Below are 21,279 nucleotides of genomic sequence, written 5' to 3' on the forward strand. Positions count from 1 at the left end.
TTTATAACTGCATCAATATGTTGGGACCAGGTTAGGTCCTCAGAAATCTTGACACCCAGGAACTTGAAACTGCTCACTCTCTCCACTTCAGATCCCTCTATGAGGATTCTTGTTTAAGTAGAGAAATCATTTCCTTTTCATCTCGGCCGTTTCTGGCACCTCCAAGTCTGAATGCTTGAAACCACAGTAAGCAAAACAGTTCTGAATTATCTGAATGCTTGCTTCTCACCAGCTAAAATCACTGCTCTTAAAAGACAACACACACAAATGATGCTATTTAAAATCTGTTCGTTCTAAGTGTTGTGTAATGTCCAAGCCATATAATTGCACTCAACTGATGCTCATTGGAACTTGTTCAGTACCAATCCCTTATTAAGTGGCATTGTGTCCCAAATGAATGAAAGGACACCCAGTAATTTTCCTGATTAGTTTTTGTCCTTTAAGAGTTGTCTCAAATAAGCAGCTGCCCTGGTTAACTGATGGCTCAATTAATCAGAATCCACTGTATATGGTCCTCTTGTGTTTTGTAAGTCTCAAGGTCACCTGTCAGCCTTGGCCCAATGAGAATAAAGTGAGTCTATCCAACCTCTCCTCATAGTAAAATCTTCCAATTCCAGGCAGCATCCTGATGACACACACAAAATGCTGGAGGAGCTCCATGTCTGCATGCTGCCACATAATTGGCTGATTAGGTATTTGCATTATGAGTAAGTGTACAGTACCTATTAAATCAGCCACTGAGTGTAAATGGATAATTAGATGCCTAACTAAACTGATTCCTTCTGCCTACACAATGAAAAATATCCTTCCATTCTCCCCAGGAGTGGCGAGCTTATAGCATGCATGCCAAATATGGCATGCAGAAAAATTTTGCTAGCACAGGGCATGCAGTGCCACCCCCAAAATGCTTTCAGAGCCCATAATAAGTGTGTACAATGCTCTGAGTGGCATCTTACTGAAGTTCTATGTAAATGGAGTGAGGTAGCACTGCTGGTCTTTAGGGCAGCAATGAAGGTCCTCCATCTCTGGTGGAGTTCATGGCTTCTTTCACCGTGTCAGTAACTTCCTCTTGGTTTTCACTACTGTCTGTCATGCAGTTCCCAGGTGGAGACTCAGGAATACCGTCACACACAGAAGTGAAGGATTCTTCATTGCTGCTTCCATAAGTTTTGTTTTACCAGTCAGGGTTGTTAGCCCTGAGCTGATCCCTTGAGGATCAGTGCATCACTCTTAGTCCGGCCTCTACCCTTTGACCTGGTTGGCATGGGTGACCCTGCCCCGACTCCATCCAGCATAGCTCTCCAGGTCACTGAGGCACACAAGCCTCCAAACCATGACGAGGTTCCGGTCCTCTTGGAAGCTGGCTTCATCATTTCCTGGCAGTCCTTGTGTTCAGATAACTCCTGCATCTAGCATCACTTTATCAACATATGAACAGTCTATGTATAGAAGCTAATCCTGTCTACATATGGACCCACTCAAACAGTTACTTGTACATTGTGTTTTATGGATATTTATTGACTTTTGTTTTTTTTAAATTGTATTATTTGTGCTTATTGTGTTTTTCATGTTGCCTCAAATCTGGACTAACAATCATTTTGGTCTCCATTTACACTTGTCTACTGAAGAATGAAAATGAACAGTCCTGAACCTTAAACCTGGAATCTTTGACAGCTTTTCTGAGAGTTTGTGCTTTTTCTTCTCACACAGTACCTGAAGTTGAAGAACTTTGAGGAAGAAGTGCGAGCGCACAAGGACCTGGACGGTTTCCTCGCAAAGGCTGGAATCCTGCTGGACGTGTCAACCCTGTCGCTCGACGATGTTCTCCAAGAGATGCTCAAGCACATTATGAAGGAATCTGATAACATGGAACCCAGCTGCAACCTGGAAGAAGTGATGGGCAGTTTATTCACTGATTCAAGCACTTCTGAGGACGGCAATGCAAATGGTAATTTGTAATTTATAGTATTTTTAAATGTAATGCTCTGTACTGCTGCAGCAAAACAACAAATTTCACAACATGTGTATGTCAGTGATAATAAACTGATTTTTATTCTGTTAATGGAGTTTGTACTGAGTGATGTGCTGGCTCTTAGTGGAGTTTGACATGGCGGAATGTGAAGAGTAACACAAACACAGTGCTGGAGGAACTCAGCAGGTCAGGCAGCATCTGTGGAGAAGAATATACAGTTGACATTTTGGGCAGAGTTCCTTCATCGGGACCCTGGGTTTCAGCCCAAAACTTTGATTCTTTATGCCTCTCCGTAGAGGCTGCCTCGCCTGTTGAGTTCCTCCAGCATTTTGTGTATGTTCCTCAGGATTTCCAGCAGAATTCATGTGTTTATCAATGAGAAGTTTTCCACATTGGGCATTCAAACGTAAAGAACAGCTCACTGTTAATGGAAAGATACTGAAGTACAGATGGACCATGGGATCGAAGAACATAGCTCTCTGTAAACAGGTGGTGCAGTGGTAGTGAAGATGAATGGTGTGCTTGCCAGTATTTGTTGAAGCACTGAGTTCAGGAGTCAGGACATTATGTTGCAGCTTTATAAAACTCTGGCTAGGCAGCATCTTGAGTATTACATTCAGTTCATTATAGAAATGGTGTGGAGGCTTAGGAAAGAGTGCCAGTGAAAGCTGGTAGACAAGTGTTTGGTTGCACTATTTAAGTACCTGGATGGGAGGGGCATGGGGGCTAGGGTCGATGGGACAATGCCGAGTAATAGGGGCCTGTTTCTGTGCCATTGCACGCTCTGTGACTGAGTTTTTCTTTAATGCTGCCTTGATGAGACAGTATGTGCTGGAACGACAAACTTGAGTTGTTTTCTTTGGAGCAGTGGAGATCTGATCAAGATTTATAAGATTATGAGAGGCATAGATAGAGCAGACAGATGGTATCTTTTCCCGAGGGTTAACAAACCTAATACCAGAAAGTATGCATTTAAGGTGAGAGGGGTTAAGATGTGTGGGGCAAATTTTTCCCAACAGAGTTGGGTGCCTGGAATGAGTTGCATGGGAGTAGTGGAGGAGGCAATTATGATGCAGAAGTTCAAGAGGCTCTCGGGCACACAAATGTGCAGGAAGTGGAAAGGCATGGACATTGTGTCGGCCAAAGGGATTAGTTTAGTTGAACATTTAATTAGTAATTTACGTAGATTGGCCTGTAGTGCCAATAATTTCTTCATTTATCATACTTCCTCTATAAACTCCTTATTCTTAATAGCCCCTAGTTTCTTGATTGGCTTTTCAACTGATAACTTCAACTGATAACTAATAACTTTTGAAGCATAAAGTTGAGAAAATCTGGGCACAGCTGGCTCTTGAGAACAAAAGAGTCCCGCTGTTGTGCTGGAGTCGATGATTGTTTCCCAGGTAGCAGTCGTTTTTGAATGATGAGAAATTCTGGATTTTTTTGGTGTTTCCCTTTGCAGATTGTTTTTTTTTCTTACTAATTTTATTGATGCTTTATTGATTTTCAGTGGGTATAGGCACGAAACGGCAGATGCTGGAATCTGGAGAACCAAATAAGATGTTGGAAACACTGGGTATGAGGGGAAAGGCTACCAAGGGGATTATAGTGTTTTGTGTGATCTGGTCAGTGTTGACTGATGGCTGAAGTAGAAGATGTAACAGCGTCTTTCTTTATCCTCTCAGATCAGTCATGATCTTGTTAAATGGCAGAGCAGGTTTGAGTAGCAGAATGTTGTTTTATCTCAGTATCCCCTCCTCATTCCTCCACTTCATGTCTCTAGTCTGATGCTTTTTGAATCTTGACTCCAAGTCTGTCTCAGTTTGTGGATTGCTTGCTGCTTCTCTCCTCCTCGCACCTCACCAATGTATAATGCTGTAGACACGTGCTATCTTATTATCAGGTACAGGAGCCTGCCGACCACTGAATGTTTCAGGAACAGCTTCTTCCCCTCTGCCATCAGAATGCTACATGACTATTACTCTTTTTGCCATATTTATTTGCGTGGCTAAGTGGTTAAGGTGTTGGTCTAGTGATCGGAAGGTCGCTAGTTCGAGCCTCAGCTGAGGCAATGTGTTGTGTCCTTGAGCAAGGCACTTAACCACACATTGCTCTGTGACGACACCGGTGTCAAGCTGTATCGGCTTTACTGCCCTTCCCTTGGACAACATCTGTGGCGTGGAGAGGGGAGACTTGCAGCATGGGCAACTGCCGGTCTTCCACACAACCTTGACCAGTCCTGTGCCCTGTAAACCTTCCAAGGCTCAAATCCATGGTCTCACGAGACTAGTGGATGCTTGTTTGTTTGTTTATTTATTTATTGTAATTTATATTTTTTCTCTTCCACGGTACTGGTATCACAAAACTACAACTTTCACAATGTATGCCATAAAACCATAGGGCATAGGAGCTGAATTAGGCTATTTGGCCTGTTGAGTCTGCTCTGCCATTCCATCATGGCTAGTTTACTATCTGTCTCAATCCCATTCTCCCGCCTTCTCCATGTACCCTTGGACACCCTTACTAATCAAGATTGTTTCCCAGGTAGCAGTCGTTTTTGAATGATGAGAAATTCTGGATTTTTTTGGTGTTTCCCTTTGCAGATTTAAGTATATCCAATCATTTCATGTCTATGACTGTCTTTGGCAATGAATTCTACCGATTCACCACCCTCTGGCTTAAGAAATTTCTCCTCATCTCTGTTCTAAATGGACATTCTTGTATTCTGACACTGTGCCCTCTGGTCCTAGACTCGCCCACATTCTCTCCACATCCACTCCATCTAGGCTTTTCAATATTCAATAGATTTCAATGATATCCCCACTCATTCTTCCAAACTAGTGAGAACAGGCCCAGAGCCAGCAAGTGCTCATTACTGGGAGAGACAGAATTAACAAAATATAAAAGGCACATGGCAGCTGTAGAAAAGACCAGCACGTGTTTGGTGGGTTGTGAGACAGGAGGGAGAGTAAGGAAATGAGCAGTTTTTTCAATAAGTGCCCTATCAGACGTCTCAGAGATGGTCGTGAGCACATTGCTGACCATGGCCAGATCCATTTACTGAATCTTGGTACTCCTGACAGCTCACTTTCCCACTTACCTGTGCAAATGTGAATGGCCCTTGCACTTAAATTAATTAATTTATTTATAAAACACAAGACATAGGCCACAGTATTAGGCCATTCAGCCCATCAAGTCGGACATTTCCTATTTCCTAACTTGCCTATCCTACGCGCTGTGGCCACTTTATTAGATACACTTGTACACCTGCTCACTAATTCTTCCCAATCAACCAATCATGTGGCAGCAACTAAATGCAAAAAAGCATGCAGACATGGTCAAAATAATAATAAGTCTGATTCTGAACAAACTGTGGAGGAAACCAATGTTCTATTAAACAAATGTTGTCTGTTTGATTCCAGTGCACCTCCTATCAGACACCATTCAAGGAGTTTCTTCTACCACAACGGGTGTTCAGTACCAGCAGTCCTGGCTCTGTCTTCTGTAAGTGCCCCTTGAGAGTCTGGGTAAGGTTGATGACTCACTGAGTCTGGCTGGAAGCAAAATCAAGAGTAACGTTCATTGTGTGTTGTGGTGAACCTGGGAAAGTGTGCTTTTTCTCTTTCCTGAATGGGTCTGGCACTGATGGAGTTGTGGAGTCTGAGCATTTCATCTGGAGCACGTTAGGTGATTACTGCAGAACTATTAAATCTGAGAGGAATCTGGAATTGTAGCTCTTGGAACCTCTGCAGAGGGGGAGAGAAAAAAATCAGTTCTCAGTTCTTGCTTGTGTTGTGTTGTGTTGCTGATAGCTTTATTGTTTCGTTGTTGAAGGAATACTCCTAGGATGCACTGGCAGTGTTCATGTTCATTATTTGAAACAGGCCCTTTATTCACATAACATACAAAATGGCCTAAAACTGCGGCCTATGTCTTGTGTTTTATAAATAAATAAATTAATATAAGTGCAAGGGCCATTCACATTTGCACAGGTAAGTGGGAAAGTGAGCTGTCAGGAGTACCAAGATTTAGTGAATGGATCCAGCCATGGTCAGCAATGTGCTCACGACCATCTCTGAGATGTTTGATAGGACACACATAACATAGAAACATACAAAATTTTGAAAGGGATAGATAAGATAGAAGTAGAAAAGTTGTTTCCAGCGGTAGGTGAGACTAGAACGAGGGGACATTGCCTCAAGATTCAGGGGAGAAGTTTAGGACGGAGATGAGGAGAAACTGTTTTTCCCAGAGAATGGTGAATCTGTGGAATTCTCTGCCCAGGGAAACAGTTGAGGCTTCTTCACTAAATATACTTAAGAAACAGTTAGATAGGTTTTTACATAGTAAGGGAATTAAGGGTTATGGGGAAAAGGCAGATAGATGGAGCTGAGTTTACAGACAGATCAGCCACGATCTTATTGAATGGCAGGGCAGGCTCAATGGGCCGGATGGCCTACTCCTGCTCCTATTTCTTATGTTCTTACATCAAAGAAGTTGTGCGTTGTCTTTTTCTATCTCAAGTGCACTACTGAGCAACTTGTTTTTCTCTAGGGCTTATTTATTTATTTAGAGATACAGTGTGGAACAACCTCTTCTACCCTAACGAACCGCACCACCCAGTGCAGAACAGGCCCTACTGGCCTAATGAACCAAACTGCCCAGAAACTAACCTACTTAACACTAGCTCAATTAGTTGATTTAACCGACTAACCTGTACACCTTTGGACTATGGGAGGAAATCGGAGCACCTGGAGGAAACCCATGCGGTTCATGGGGAGAACATACAAGTTCCTTACTGACTTTGAACTCTGAATCACCCCAAGCTGTAATTGCATCACACTAACAGTTCTGCTACCGTATTTGCTGAAGCGTAGGAGAAAAAAGGTGACCTGTAAAATCCTGAAAGGCATAGATAGGGTGAATGTACACAATATTTTTTCTCCCCTTAGGATTGTGGAATCAAGAACTAGAGGGCACAGGTGAGAGAGAGGAGAGATTTAATAGGGACACGAGGAGCAATACTTTCACCTCGAAGGTGTTGAGTATATGGAATGAGCTGCCAGAGGAAGTAGTTGAGGCAGGTACATTAATGACATTTAAATGACATTTGGACATAATGTAGGTAGGAAAGGTTTAGTGGATGTGGACCAGACTCAGGCAAAATACACCAGCTTAGATGGGATTCTTGGTCCACATCAACCGGTTCAGAATTGGAATTCTTTGGTCTCCTTACTTAAGAAAGGATGTGCTGACGTTGGGGAGGGTACAGAGAAGATTCACTAGAATGATTCCGGGAATGAGAGGGTTAACATATGAGGAACGTTTGTCTGCTCTCGGACTGTATTCCTTGGAGTCTCGAAGAATGAGGGGAGACCTCATAGAAACATTTCGAATGTTGAAAGGCATGGACAGAGTGGATGTGGCAAAGTTGTTTCCCATGATGGGGGAGTCTAGTATGAGAGGGCATGACTTAAGGATTGAAGGGCCCCCATTCAGAACAGGAATGCAAAGAAATTTTTTTAGCCGGAGCGCAGTGAATCTATGGAATTTGTTGCCATGGGCGGAAGTGGAGGCCAAGTCATTGGGTGTATTTAAAGCAGAGATTGATAGGTACCTGAGTAGCCAGGGCATCAAGGGTTATGGTGAGAAGGCGGGGGAGTGGGACTAAATGGGAGAATGGATCAGCTCATGATAAAATGGCGGAGCAGACTCGATGGGCTGAATGGCCGACTTCTGCTCCTTTGTCTTATGGTCTTATGGAATCGGGTTTAATGTCACTTGCATACCTTAAGTGGTGAAATTTGTTGTTTTGTGGCAGCAGTATGGGACAATACATAAAAGCTATGAATTACTACACGAAATGCATATAAAATCAAATTAAATAAGTAATGCAAAAAAAGAGCAAAATAATGAGGCAGTGACCCTGGGTTGGCTCATTGTCTGTTCAGAAATCTGATGATGGTGGGGAAGAAGTTGTTCCTAAAACGTTATCTTCCAGTTCCTGTACCACCTCCTTGATGGTGAAAAGAGGGCATGTCCTGGGTGATGGGGCTAAAATTAGGCTGAAATGCCCACTTCTGTGCTGTATGACTCTTCTTATTACTGGCGTTGGATGAGTACAGCTTTTCCCTATCCAGGAGGGCTCCTGTTACCATCATCAATGCCCAATGGATTCTGATACTTTGGATTAAAAAGCTGAAGCTTGGCTCTGGTATTTTGTCAACAGGCTCTAGTAGGTCTGGGCTTTGATACGTGCCCTCGGCTCCTTCCCAATTGCATCTTTAATGTCTGGCAGAATGTCAGTGGGCGAGCTCATTAGAACTTATTTGGCAGCATTGCGAACTGAAGGTTGAATATGACGATCTGCACAGGCTGATTGAGATGGACTTGTTATTTTTAATATCATGAGACACTTTGAGACTCATAACTTGGAAGCACTTATCCAGCCACTGATCATTGGCTCCATTGTGATGTGTATCTTGAGACTGTTTCCTTTATCTGCCCAAGGCCATGTTAAGGAGGTGGTGCTTCCACTTTCTTTTGTCATTGGTTCACATATGGATGCACTTAATAGGTAAATATATATATTTTTTAACATTTATAGATTTTTTTCAGGAACAATGCAGGCATTGAACAGAGACATCTGTTTGGCATATTCTCTCTTCTACTAACAAAAAAAACTTCTGGTTGCTTTGGTTGAAAATCAGAGTTCCTAACCTCAAATCTCAAAAAAGCCCGAAACTCATTGGTTTTATTTGAAAGATAAAATTTTAAACAAGGATATGGATCAACTGGGAGTGATTAGCAATTTTGACACTTTTCTCTATTGCAGATTCCCTTCTCCCCATCAACTTAAATTCTTCTGTCCTCTTGTGTTGATACTTACTCAAGATCAGCACCCCTACTGTGGGATAGGTTGCTGACAGCAAATCGCCAGTGTCCTCTGTGCTTGGCTAGTCCTTCAAGTTGTTCCTAGGAGTAACCCATCCTTCTTTCTGAAGGATGAGGTCTTTGAAGCTTCTGTTGGTGTTTCTGTAGCTCTGGGTTTTTAAGGAATGGGGTTGCTCGCCCAATGCCCAACCCTCCTTTCACAGCCGGATTTGGGGCCATCCGTGATGGAGTTCTTCTTGAGTTCTTCGTGTACAGTAGGCTGATGCATTCTCCTGCCTGTGGTTTAGCTGAGCTTTTACCACATCAAACAAGATTGTAAATTCTTCGGAATCTGATTTGGGAGGGATTGTATTTGAGGTGAGCTTGATCCCAGCCATGTCCCTTAGAAAGTGGATCAGGATGGAACCTGGGTCATGATCATTTATTTGCGCGCTTATCACCCAACAATTGGAGGTCTTTGGCCAATTATAACTCATCCCACTGCATTGGCCAACCATGCAAAGTCATGGAAAAAAATGTGATCGTACTCATGGAGATGAAATAACCATGTAATCAATGACTAGAACTTTGCTTGTTTGGGATATGGACCTCACTCACTGAGACCAGCAATATTTGCCTGTCCCTAACTATTTGAGTGGATGGCAGTGAGCTGTCTTCAGTTATCAAGAGAGAAGGTACAGGAGCCTGGAGACGCACACTCAACATTTTAGGAACAGCTTCTTGTCATCCTCCACCAGATTTCTGAATGGACAATGAACCAACCCATGAACACTACCTCACTATTTTTGCTCTCTTTTTGCACCACTTAATTGATTCAGAATTTTAATATATATTTCCTATTGTATTTTATAGTTTTTATGTATTGCACTGTAAGGCCACCACAAATCACCAAATTTCATGCCATGGCATGTTGGTCACGTATGTCAGTGGTACTACACCTCATTCTGATTATTGCAATCCAGCGATATTCCTCATTTTAACTCTTCCTTTGTCCTTTTGATTGAGGACAAGTAAGGAAATTTGTTTCCCTTTGGCATAAGGCTGATGCTGGGTTTTGACACCACTTGAATAAATGCTTCAAGCAAAATACTTCCCTATATATAAACCATCTTTGCACCTTTTGAGCAATGCATACAAAATGTTGGCGGAACTCCCCCTCCACAGATGCTCCCTGACCTGCTGAGTTCCTCCAACATTTTGTGCACATTGCTCAAGGTTTCCAGCATCTGCAGAATCTCTTGGGTTTATTATTTACATTTTGTTAAATCTTTTCTCCCCAACCCACTCTGACCTCTTCCACTACAGGTGCACTGTCGCAACGCTCCAGAGACGTCACGTGTGTATAAGCCGACTAGAGAGGCCTCAGAACTGGGGGGAGAATTGCTGTGAAGTGCGTTACGTTATTCTGATCCTGGTGCCAGCCAAAATGGTAATAACTTTGAACATTTATGTACATGTTTTGATTGGTGGTCAAAACAGCATGTGGTGCACAGCAGCATTGAGGAAGGAGAACTTCTTGTCTGCATGCATTTAGTAAACCATGCTGATCTCACAGATGGTCTAGTTATGATACTTCATTGTGGTGCCAAGGATTACTCAGTTGACTGAGGCTTGATATTCACGTTGCACGCACACCAAACGCCAGAGGAACTCAGCAGGCCAGGCAGCACCTATGGAAAAGTGTAAACAGTCAACGTTTCGGGTCGAGACCCTTCATCAAGTCCTGATGCATTTTGTGTGTGTTGCTCTGTTCAAAGTATCAAGCACACTTTCCTAAGTAACTTGTGAAGGAATATGCACAAAATGCTGGAGGAGCTCAGCAGGTCAGGCAGCATCTGTGGAGGGGAATACAGTCAACATTTTGGGCTGAGTCACTGTAGGAGAGTGGAGAGGGGGAGGGCAAAGATGATGATTCCAGCATCTGCAGAATCTCTCTTCCTCACTTGCATTCCTATTCCTCTTATGCATTATTTATTTATTATTATTTTTATTGTAGCTTGTAATTTTAGATGTTGTACATTATGTCACTACCATAAAACAAATTTGACGACACATGTCAGAGATATTAAACCCTGATTCCGTCGTGTTTGTGACGAATGCTATTTAGCATTATTGGGGTAAAGGAAGACTTGCATTGAATTTGCTGCTTTCACAGTCTTGAAGGTTTAAAAACTTTTTTGGATCATGAAGTAATTTCTGAAGATCTGTCACTCCTAGCTGTTCTCCTTTAGCTACCATGGCTGTAGTCACTTGTCTTCGGCCTGGCCCAGTAATAATGTCAGTCAGACAATTACACTGGGCAACCATGATTTTGCCTCCTGAATACTTTTTGGGTATATCTTATGGATTTTGGGCTGTTGCTCATGAAATTCACCATGAAATTTCCCTAACATGCACCATTTTTTTCTTGGAATCACCCGCATTTGTTATTTCAATTCATAATTCAAATCAGAATAACTGATTCCAAGATTGAGGAAGACATTCTTGTTGGTTGACAAATCAAACAGGTTATCAATGACAAGCAGTACGAAGAACTTCTAGTGGGACCAGAGAAAATCGCATGGAAGGCATTCAAGGGTGTGGTTGAAAATTTTCTTGGTAACTTATCGTCATCGTCGGCATCTGTTAGCCTCAAGAGACAATGGTGTGACACTTTTTTCTGATGGTTTTTAGGGTTGTAGACTTGGGGATATTTGCACTTTCTAGAGTGGCTGTACTGCCCCATTCTAGAGTGACAGTCTCTTTCACGTCGACTGCAGGAGAAGGAGGAAGGTGCTCTGGGTAATGCAGCTCTGGGTTTTCTTTTGGCTCTCTTGATAATGAGCATGTTGGTCCTTGCTGTCTCAGCATGTTGTACACCGCCTTTGACTGCAGCCCTCCAAGCTGTCTAGTCTTCAGCTGTTTCCTCCCACGTGTTGTGGTTGATGCCTGCCAGCTTCATGTCACACTTGCAGACATCCCTGTAGCGGAGGCACGGCCCACCTCGGCATGCACCATGTCTTTGGAAATCTGTCCATGATCCGTCCACTTGACAACCATCTGTGGCTAAGTAGTGCGTGGATGCTGGAGGTGTTAGTCCACTGCACAACCGCTGCTTTGGTAATTCTGTCCCGCCAGAAGATGTGCCCGAGGTAGCGTAGGTGGAACAAGCTTAGCCTCTTCTCTTGTCTGACGTCTGGTGTCCAAGCCTCGCTGGGGTAGAAGAGTGTGCTGAGCACACACACTGGGTGCACACGCACCGGGTACACACACACCTGGTGCACACACAGCTTGGTCTTCTTTGTCAGCTGATTGTTGTTCCACACTCTCTTGTCCAGTCTGGCCATGACACCTATCACTCTGGCAATCCTGCTGTACACCTCTGCTTCAACGGACTGGGAGCTGGTGATGGTCGACCCAAGATAGGTGAAGGAGTCAACTACCTAGTGAGCAGCCATCAATGGTGATGTCTGGGGGAGATTCTGCTCCCTGGGCCATGACGTCTGTCGTCTTCAGACTGATAGTTAACCCAAACTCCTTGCAGGCGTGGCCAAAGCTGTTAACCGGTTGCTGGAGTCCGCCATCTGTGTGTGACGTCAATGCTGCATCATCTGCAAACAGCATCTCGCAGATGAGGGCTGTGCTAACTTTGGTCTTGGAGGGCAAGCGAGCGGTGTTGAACAGCTTGCTGTCAGCTCTTGCGCGATGGTAGATGCCGTCAGTGCAGTCTGCGAAAGCACAGTGAAGGAGCACGGAGAAGAAGACCCAGAGAGGGTTGGTGCCCGGATACAACCTTGTTTCACTCTGCTGCTCACTGGAAAGGCATCGGAAGTTGCTCCATTGAAGCAGACAGTGCTGCACATGTCCTTGTGGAAGGAGGATATGATGCTATGTCTCGGGAGGCAGCCAATCTTTAGTGGGTTTGAAGAGTCTGCTTCAGCCGACAAGGTCAGATGCCTTGGTCAGATCAATGAAGGCTGTGCACAGTGGCTTCTGCTGCTCTCGACACTCCTGCAGCTGGCCCAGTGAGAAGATCATGTCCACTGTCGACCTGCCAGCTCTGAACCTGCACTGCGACTCTTGGTAGACTCTGGATGCAAGGCTCTGAATTCCTGTCATGATGCAGCCGAATACTTTCCCCACGATACTATGGAGAGGGATGCTGTGGCAGTTGTTACAATCACTACGGTTGCCCTTGCTTTTGTGTAATATGACAATCTTGGCACTTTGCGCATCTTGGGGGACGTGGCCTTTCTCCCAGCAAAGACATGAAAGCTTGTATATAGATAATGCAGCAAGGCAGGCTTCCCAATCTTCAAACCTGCAGGTGGAATTCCATCTTTCCCTCGGGCTTTCCCACTGACAAGACAGTCAATGGCTTTGCTGAGGTCCTCCATGGATAGCAATGCATCAAACTCTTCCATGACTGGCAAGCCGGGCAGTGTCTCCAGGGCAGCATCGATCACCACGCTCCGGGTTGCATACAGGTCCAGGTAGTGCTCGACCCAATGTTCAAGATGCTTGCTCTGGTCCACGCTGACTACCCCAGTTTTCGACTTCAGGGAGGCTGTCTTGGTGGCTGAAGGGCCTGTTGTTGACTTGAAGCCGTCAAACATCTCTCTCGCATTCCTGCCGTCGGCAGCTGATTGGAATTTGCTGCACAAATTCAGCCGGTAGTTGTTTGCACAACGTTGGGGAGTTGGCTGCGCCTTGTTTCTAGCAGGTCTTCAGGGTGTTGCATGTGCTGGTGCAGGGGTTCTGCTTGTAGGCCAGCAGAGCTTTTCTTTTGGCCTCAGTCACTTGCTCCATTTCTTCCCAGTGCGCTTCGTACCAGTCTGCGTTCTTGTGCTCCTTTTTTCCAAATGCGGTTACAGCTGAGCTGCAGGTGGCATCGCGGAGTTGCGACCACGTGGAGTCAATAGAGGTACTGTACCAGAACTGTTCTTCACTGTGGTTTTGGAGCCGTCTGCGAACTGCTGTACTCTGTCACAGTTCGCTGTGCAGCAGGTGTTGATGTGAGATTGGCCCTTGGGCTTGGGATGATGGGGTCTCTTTGACGTTAGCCCCACTCTACTGACAGAAGGGAGTGGTCGGTGTTGCGACCTGCACTGTGGTGACTGCGAGTACCAAGGACACTGTTCAGGTCCCTGCGCTTTGTGATGATAAGGTCGAGCTGATACCGGTGGTGGGACTGTAGATATCTCCAGGAGACCTTGTGCCTTTCCTTACACTGAAAATATGTACTGGTGACGCACAGTCCATGATGGCTATAAGACATAGAGCAGAATTAGGCCATTCAGCCCATCTGGCTGATTCCAGATCCCACTCAACCCCATACACCTATCTTCTTGCCATATCCTTTGATGCCCTGACCAATCAGGAAACCATCAACTTCTTCCTTAAATATACCCACGGACTTGGCCTCTACCACAGTCTGTGGCAGAGGATTCCACAGATTTACTACTCTCTGGCTAAAAAAAATTCCTCCTTACCTCTGTTCTAAAAGGTCGCCCCTGAATTTTGAACCTGTGCACTCTAATTCTGGATACCCTCAACATAGGAAACATCTTCTCCACATCCACCTTATCTAGTCCTTTCAACATTTGATTGGTTTCATTGAAATCTCCCTGCATTCTTCTAAATTCCAGTGAATACAGGCCCAAAGCTGCCAAACGCTCCTCATATGTTAACCCCTTCAATCCTGGAATCATCTTCATGAACCTCCTCTGGACTCTTTCCAATGACAACACATCCTTTCTGAGATATGGGGCCCAAAACTGTTGACAATACTCCAAGTGCAGCCTGACTAGAGTCTTATAAAGCTTCAGCATTATCTCCTTGATTTTACATTCTATTCCTCTTGAAGTAAATGTCAACATTGCATTTGCTGCCTTTACCACAGATTCAACTTGTAAATTAACCTTCTGAGAGTCTTGCACGAGGACTCCCAAGTCCTTCTGCACCTCTGATGTTTGAACCTTCTCCCCATTTAGATAATAGTCTGCACTATTGTTCCTTTTACCAAAATGTATCATCATACATTTCCCAATACTATTCCATCTGCCACTTTCTGCCCATTCTTCCAATTTGTCTAAGTCCTCTGCAATCACATTGCTTCCTCAGCACTACCTACCCCTCCACCTATCTTCATATCATCTGCAAACTTTGCCACAAAGCCATCAATTCCATTACCCAAATCACTGACAAACAATGTGAAAGGTAGCGGTCCCAATACTGACCCCTGAGGAACACCACTACCAGTTGCTGGCAGCCAACCAGAAAAGGCCCTCTTTATTCCCACTTGCTGTCTCCTGCCTATCTGCCTTTCCTCTATCCCTGCCACAAGGATTGTTACAGAAAATGTTGCCTACCAAATGTAATAAAACAGTTCCTGTGTGATGAAAACAAACATCACAGTATAATAGCCTCTGTTTTATTATTTTGTACATTATTACTGCACATTATTCAAAATTATTGCATATTGGAATATTATTGTTTATATTATTATTCTGTACTTTATTAGTTAAGTCTGCACATTGCTAAGTGTGTGTTTTAAATGTTGCTGCTGGAATGAAAGAATTTCCCACTCGGGATCAATAAAGAATTATTATTCTGTACCAAGATACAGTGATAAAACTTTTGTATGTCATCCATACAGACCGTTCCATCCATAAATACATCAAGGTTGTATGTTTGTTTGTTATGTGCTGTGTCTTATGACATAGGTAATCCATGTTTGTTCTTGGCAATTTTTCTACAGAAAAGGTTTACCATTGCCTTCTGGGCAGTGCCTGTACAAATGTTGTACAAAGGTGTAAAAAGCATGTAGAATTTATTGCCACAGTTACAGAGAAAGTGTAGTGAACTCAACAAATAGGTTTGTTTAGTAAGCAAAGGCATCTGTTAGTCTTGCGAGTCCATGGATCTGCGCCTGGAAAGTCTTCACTCTCCAGGGTGCAGTCCTAGGCAAGGTTGTATGGAAGACCGGCAGTTGCCCATGCAGCAAGTCTCCCCTCTCCATGACACCGATGTTGTCCAAGGGAAGGGCAAGGGCAGATACAGCTTGGCACCAGTGTGGTCACAGAGCACTGTGTGGTTAAGTGCCTTGGTCAAGGACACGACATGCTGCCTCGGCTGGGGCTCGAACTCACGACCTTCAGATCGCTAGTCGAATGCCTTAACCACTTGGCCGCGTGCCCACACATAGGTTTGTTTAAACGCCTTTATAACAGCAGGGTAGAGGCTATGGTTTATGGTCTCAAGCTTTTGTACCTTCTGTCCGAACACTGCACACTTCACTTCAGAAGCTTGATGAAACTCGGTTAATAAATAGTAGTGATCTGCATGGACTCAGTTTCAGTACTGGGTAAGACTGCACCATGTAGTAGAGGTCCCGTCTGGGAATGCATGCATGACCCTTGCTCGGTATTGTTCTCTTAAACCATTTACTCAACTCTGTTGGTTGTCTTTGTGTAGGTTTTTCCATCATGAAGTTAGAGAAGATCTCATCAAACTTGGGAATGCGTTAGGGAGATGAGTCATACAGCATGCAAACAGGCCCTTCAGCCCATCTGGCCCACTCTAACCAAGATGCCCCACCCAAGCAATTCACTAGTGTTTGGTCCATAATCTTCTAAACTTCTCCAATCCGTGTACCTGTCTGTGTCACTACAGCCATTTTATAGTGAGCTCAGCTGAGGAGATCATGGGGGTCTCTCTTCCCGCCATTAGAGACATTTACACCACACACTGCATCCGTAAAGCAGACAGCGTTATGAAGGACCCCATGCACCCCTCATATAAACTCTTCTCTCTCCTGCCATCTGGCAAAAGGCACTGAAGTATTCGGGCTCTCACGACCAGACTATGTAACAGTTTCTTCCCCCAAGTCATCAGACTCCTCAATACCCAGAGCCTGGACTGACACCAACCTACTGCCCTCTACTGTGCCTATTGTCTTGTTTATTATTTATTGTAATGCCTGCACTGTTTTGTGCACTTTATGCAGTCCTGGGTAGGTCTGTAGTCTAGTGCAGTTTTGAGTTGTTTTACGTAGTTCAGTGTAGTTTTTGTATTGTTCATGTAGCACCATGGTCCTGAAAAACGTTGTCTCGTTTTTACTGTGTACTATACCAGCAATTATGGTCGAAATGACAATAAAAAGTGACTTGACTTGACTTATGTTACATGGGTGTAAATTAAGATATATCCACTCAATACTTACTACATGTCCATGTAAGGTAAAATGGTTGTAGTGTCAGAAGTCACTCTTATGCCTGTTGAATCCATGTTTTGTAGACCAATTTCTCTGTCCCATTCTCCAAAACAGAGTATTTTTTAGCTTGTAATACCTTTTCAATCTTCTGAATAACGTGTTTTTACCACCCTCTCAAGCAGTGAGTTATAGAATATTAACAATCTATTTAATAATAAAAGAAATTCTCCTTTCATCCCTGCACTCTCTACCCAAATGCCTTTTGCTCATTGTTTCCAATCATTGTCCAGTAACCATCCCTTTGTGGAGCAATTTCACTTAACCAACTTTTAAATCTGTCATGATCTTGTACACTTTGATCACATCTCCTCCAAACATGTTCGTACAGTACATCAACTGCTGCTGTACATTAACCATCAGGTAGATGGGTTTTAGGACAACCAGTGGGGGGGGGGGAGGGCTATGGGGGAGAGCTGTAGAGTATAAATAACTTCGGCCCATGATGGTCTGCTGAACTTACAACCTACTCTAAAATCAGTCTAACCCTTCCCTCCTACATTGCCCTCCATTTTTCTTTCATCCATGTGCCTATCTAAGAGTTTTTGAAATATCCGGAACGTATTTACCTCTACTACTACCCCCAGCAGAGTGTCCCAAGCACTCACCCCTCTATATAAAGAACTTGCTTCTAACATCCCTCCTACAGTTCCCTCAAATCACCTTAAAATTAGAAAATCTGCACATGCTGGAAATCCAAAGCAAAACTCACAAAATGCTGGAGGAACTCAGCAGGTCAGGCAGCATCCATGGACGAGAGTAAACAGAAAATGTTTCAGACCGGGGCCCTCTTCAGGAATTGTGCTCGCTCGTGTTCTCCATTTCTGCCCTGGGAGAAAGTCTCTGGCTATCCAATTGATCTATACCTCTCACCTCATACATCTCTATCGAGTGGCTTCTCATCCTCCTTCGCTCCAAAGAGAACAGCCCTAGCTCACTCAACCTGTAGCAGAAGTTATAGAACATAGAAATCTACAGCTCATTACAGGCCCTAGAGCCCACATTGTTGTGTCAACCATGTAACCTACTCTAGAAACCACCTAGAATTTCCCTACTGCATCACCCTCTATTTTTCTAAGCTCCAAGTTCCTATCTAAGAGTCTCTTAAAAGACCCTGTTGTATCTGCCGCTGCCACCACCTTCACTGGCAGTGCGTTCCACACACCCGCCACTCTCTGTGTGGAAGAACTTGCCTCTGAAATCCCTTTGTACCTACTTCTAAGCACCTTAAAACTATGCCCCCACGTGTTAGCCTTTTCAGCCCTGGGAAAAAGCCTCTGGCTATCCACACAGTCAGTGCCTCTCATCATCTTATACGCTAAATAATAGACAAAGAAGCCTATCTTAGCTATTGCCATTAGCCTGTGTTTGACCCATTTCTCTTTAGACATCATCTACATACATGTGTACGTACATTTAAATGTTGTTATACCAATCTCGACTACCATCTCCGGTAGCTAGTCCTAGATGTACCATTCTCTGCATGGTGAAGTTGCCCCTCAGGTCCCTTTGAAATCTTTTCCCCTCCTGTCTAAAACCTACGCTATCCTAGGTTTTTGTTTTTTTCTGGGACAAAGACTGTGTATTCACCTTGTATATTCCCTTCATCATCTCTGTGTGGTCACCCTTCATTCTACAACATTCCAGGGAATAAAGTTCTAGCGTGCCCAATCTTTCCTGATAGCTTGGGGCCCTCAAGTCTTGGCAGCATTCTTGCAGATCTGTTTGGCTGCACTCTTTACAGCTTACACAACGTTTACCTTTTAATGGGTGGGGGGGGGAATGGAAAGTGTATGCAGTACTCCAGGTGCAGCCTCACTAACATCTAGTATAACTGCAGCGTAAGAGGGATGGGAGAGGACGAGAGGGGAAAATCCGGGACTGGTGTAAATGGTGCTTGATGGTTAGCATAGACCTGTAGGGCTGAAGGGCCTGTTGCCATGGTATAGTAGCAAATCTGCTTTGCTCTCTCACTCTCTAGTGCCCTCATAAGCTGATGGCCAACTTTGTCTGTCTCTGCCTATCACTCAGTAGACTCTTCTCTCGACTTCACTCCCCCTCCCCCACCCTTCAGCCTCCTCCCTCCACCTGTCCATGATCTCTCTCCTCACCTGGAGCTGCCTATTGCCTGGTCAACTCTCTCCTCAGTCCTTGCAGAGTCTTGATTCCTTTGCCTGCACAGATGCTGCCTGACTCAGAACTCTTCAGATAGTTTGTTTTGTTCCAGCATCTGAAGCCCTTTTTATCACCATTAATCTGGAGTTATTACATAGCCACCACAAGACAAGGTGCATAAGGATAGGTCGGGCCAGATTGAAATGGTCAGGGTGTCAGGGCTGGAGGCAAGGTTTAGCTCACTGCTCTGTGCGGTTTGCTCAGCTCTGAGCTCACTGCTCTCCGAGGTTTCCTTGGCTGTGAGCCGATCTGAGGCTGTGGCCTGCAACCATCGGGCTACTGGATCGGCTGTAGTTATGAGTGACTTGGCGGCTGTGGGCTTGCTTTCGTGAACTTCAGTTGTTTGCTTGCTTTTGTTTGCACGTTATTTTTCCTGCACATTGGGTGTTTGACTGTGTTTTTTTTTAAATGGGCTCTATTGTGTTTCTTTATTTTGTGGCTCTGTAAGGAGATGAATCTCAAGGTTGTATATCATACATACTTTGAATTAAGTGTACGTTGAACTTTGATTTCTTTTTCTCTTGGGACCACAGTCAACCTTCGGTGATGATTAAAACAGTCTGTTAGCTTCCTGGTTGAAATTAGTGAGACTAGTTTTCTTTCCAGATTGAAGCAAAACCCCCCAGTTGCCTTAATGATGACCTTGGATCAGTTGTGCAGAACCTCTGCTGCTAATCTAATAACCTAACTCAGAGAAGGATAAGAATTGAGGCACTATTAACTCAGCCTAATGAGCAGATTGGTAACAGGTGATTGGAAGTTCCTAAACATTCCAGAGGGCATGCAGTTCAGGTGAAAAGCAGAAAGTTTAGAGAATATGTGTGTGGTAATTGGGTGGTGGCTGGAGGTGGACCTCTAACTAACCAAAGGAGATGGAAGGTGCTCGTTCTCTCTGCTGGCCTGCAGGTCACCCTTGGGCAAAGTGTAGCACCTGCTCAGCAACCCCCCACTGCCCCCACAATCAGGATCATGTAAAGTTATGGAAGCAATCCTGGATATCACAAATCTCTGAAGAGTATTGATAATGGCTGGGGTCACCTGTCTTATTAAGTCACTGCCCAGAAGAAGACAATGGCAAAGCACTTCTGTGGAAAATTCGCCAAGAACAATCATGGTCGTGATCGCCCACGTCGTACAACAGGGTGCATAATGAACGTCTAGTAATGTTTTCTGAGTGGTGGATGCCTGAAGTGGGTTGCCGGAGAAGTGGTGGAAGCAGGAACAATGGTGGCATTTAAGTGTTTTTTAAGGTAGACACATGAATAATCACAAAATGGAGAGATGTGAATCGTGCAGAGAGAAGTGATTTAGTTTTAAGTTGGCAAAGGACCTATTCCTGTTTTGTACTGTTCTATGTTTCAGCTCCTACATCCAAAGAGCCATTGATAGTGTTTATTGCTGTTCCACCATTTTCCCTGGCTGGTGGCTTGTATTTTTGTAAAGTTCCAATCCTTCATCAGCTAGGTTTTGGCAATAGTATTGATCAGTACAGTGCTGACATGGACGTCGTGGGCCAAAGGGTTCATATTGTTCTGTATGGCCCTGACTTTGACGACACCTACAATACCCAATTCCGTTGATGGGAAAGAAACGTTCAGCCATTGATATATACTGTAGTTGGTGAGCTTTTAATTATGCTCATTAAAAATTGTCAGAATTAGAGAGAGAATGTTGATGGGTAGTTTCCAAATAGGCTCAAGTGCATGTGACCTGGGTCACTCCTTTTGCAACCCAATGTGTGTTCGTTTGAATATGGATACGATGGGATAAAGCAGCAACTGGTACCAATGGTATTGGAAAGGAATTGGTTTTATTGTCACGTGTACCAAGATGCAGTGGAAAGCTTGTCTTCCATACTGATCATTACACAGTGAATTGAGGTAGAACAAGGTAAACAATAACAATGCACAATAAAGTGTCACAGCTGCAGAGAATATGCAATGCAAATGAACAAAAAAGGTGCAAAATCCAACAAGGTAGGCTGTGA

General features: G+C 44.1%; 1 protein-coding gene across 15 annotated transcripts in view; it reads left to right on the forward strand.

Annotated features, from left to right (window-relative positions):
- Positions 1–21,279, forward strand: part of slc4a11 (solute carrier family 4 member 11) — a 316,800-nt gene that overhangs the window by 195,379 nt on the left and 100,142 nt on the right. For all 15 annotated transcript variants that reach the window (XM_072256724.1, XM_072256731.1, XM_072256719.1 and 12 more), the window contains 3 exons: positions 1,711–1,948; positions 5,395–5,476; positions 10,172–10,295. In XM_072256724.1, the coding sequence (XP_072112825.1) occupies positions 1,711–1,948; positions 5,395–5,476; positions 10,172–10,295 (444 nt within the window). The remainder of the gene's footprint in view (positions 1–1,710; positions 1,949–5,394; positions 5,477–10,171; positions 10,296–21,279) is intronic.

The sequence above is a fragment of the Mobula birostris genome, chromosome 4 (genome assembly GCF_030028105.1).
Source record: "Mobula birostris isolate sMobBir1 chromosome 4, sMobBir1.hap1, whole genome shotgun sequence".
Lineage (NCBI taxonomy): Eukaryota > Metazoa > Chordata > Chondrichthyes > Myliobatiformes > Myliobatidae > Mobula > Mobula birostris.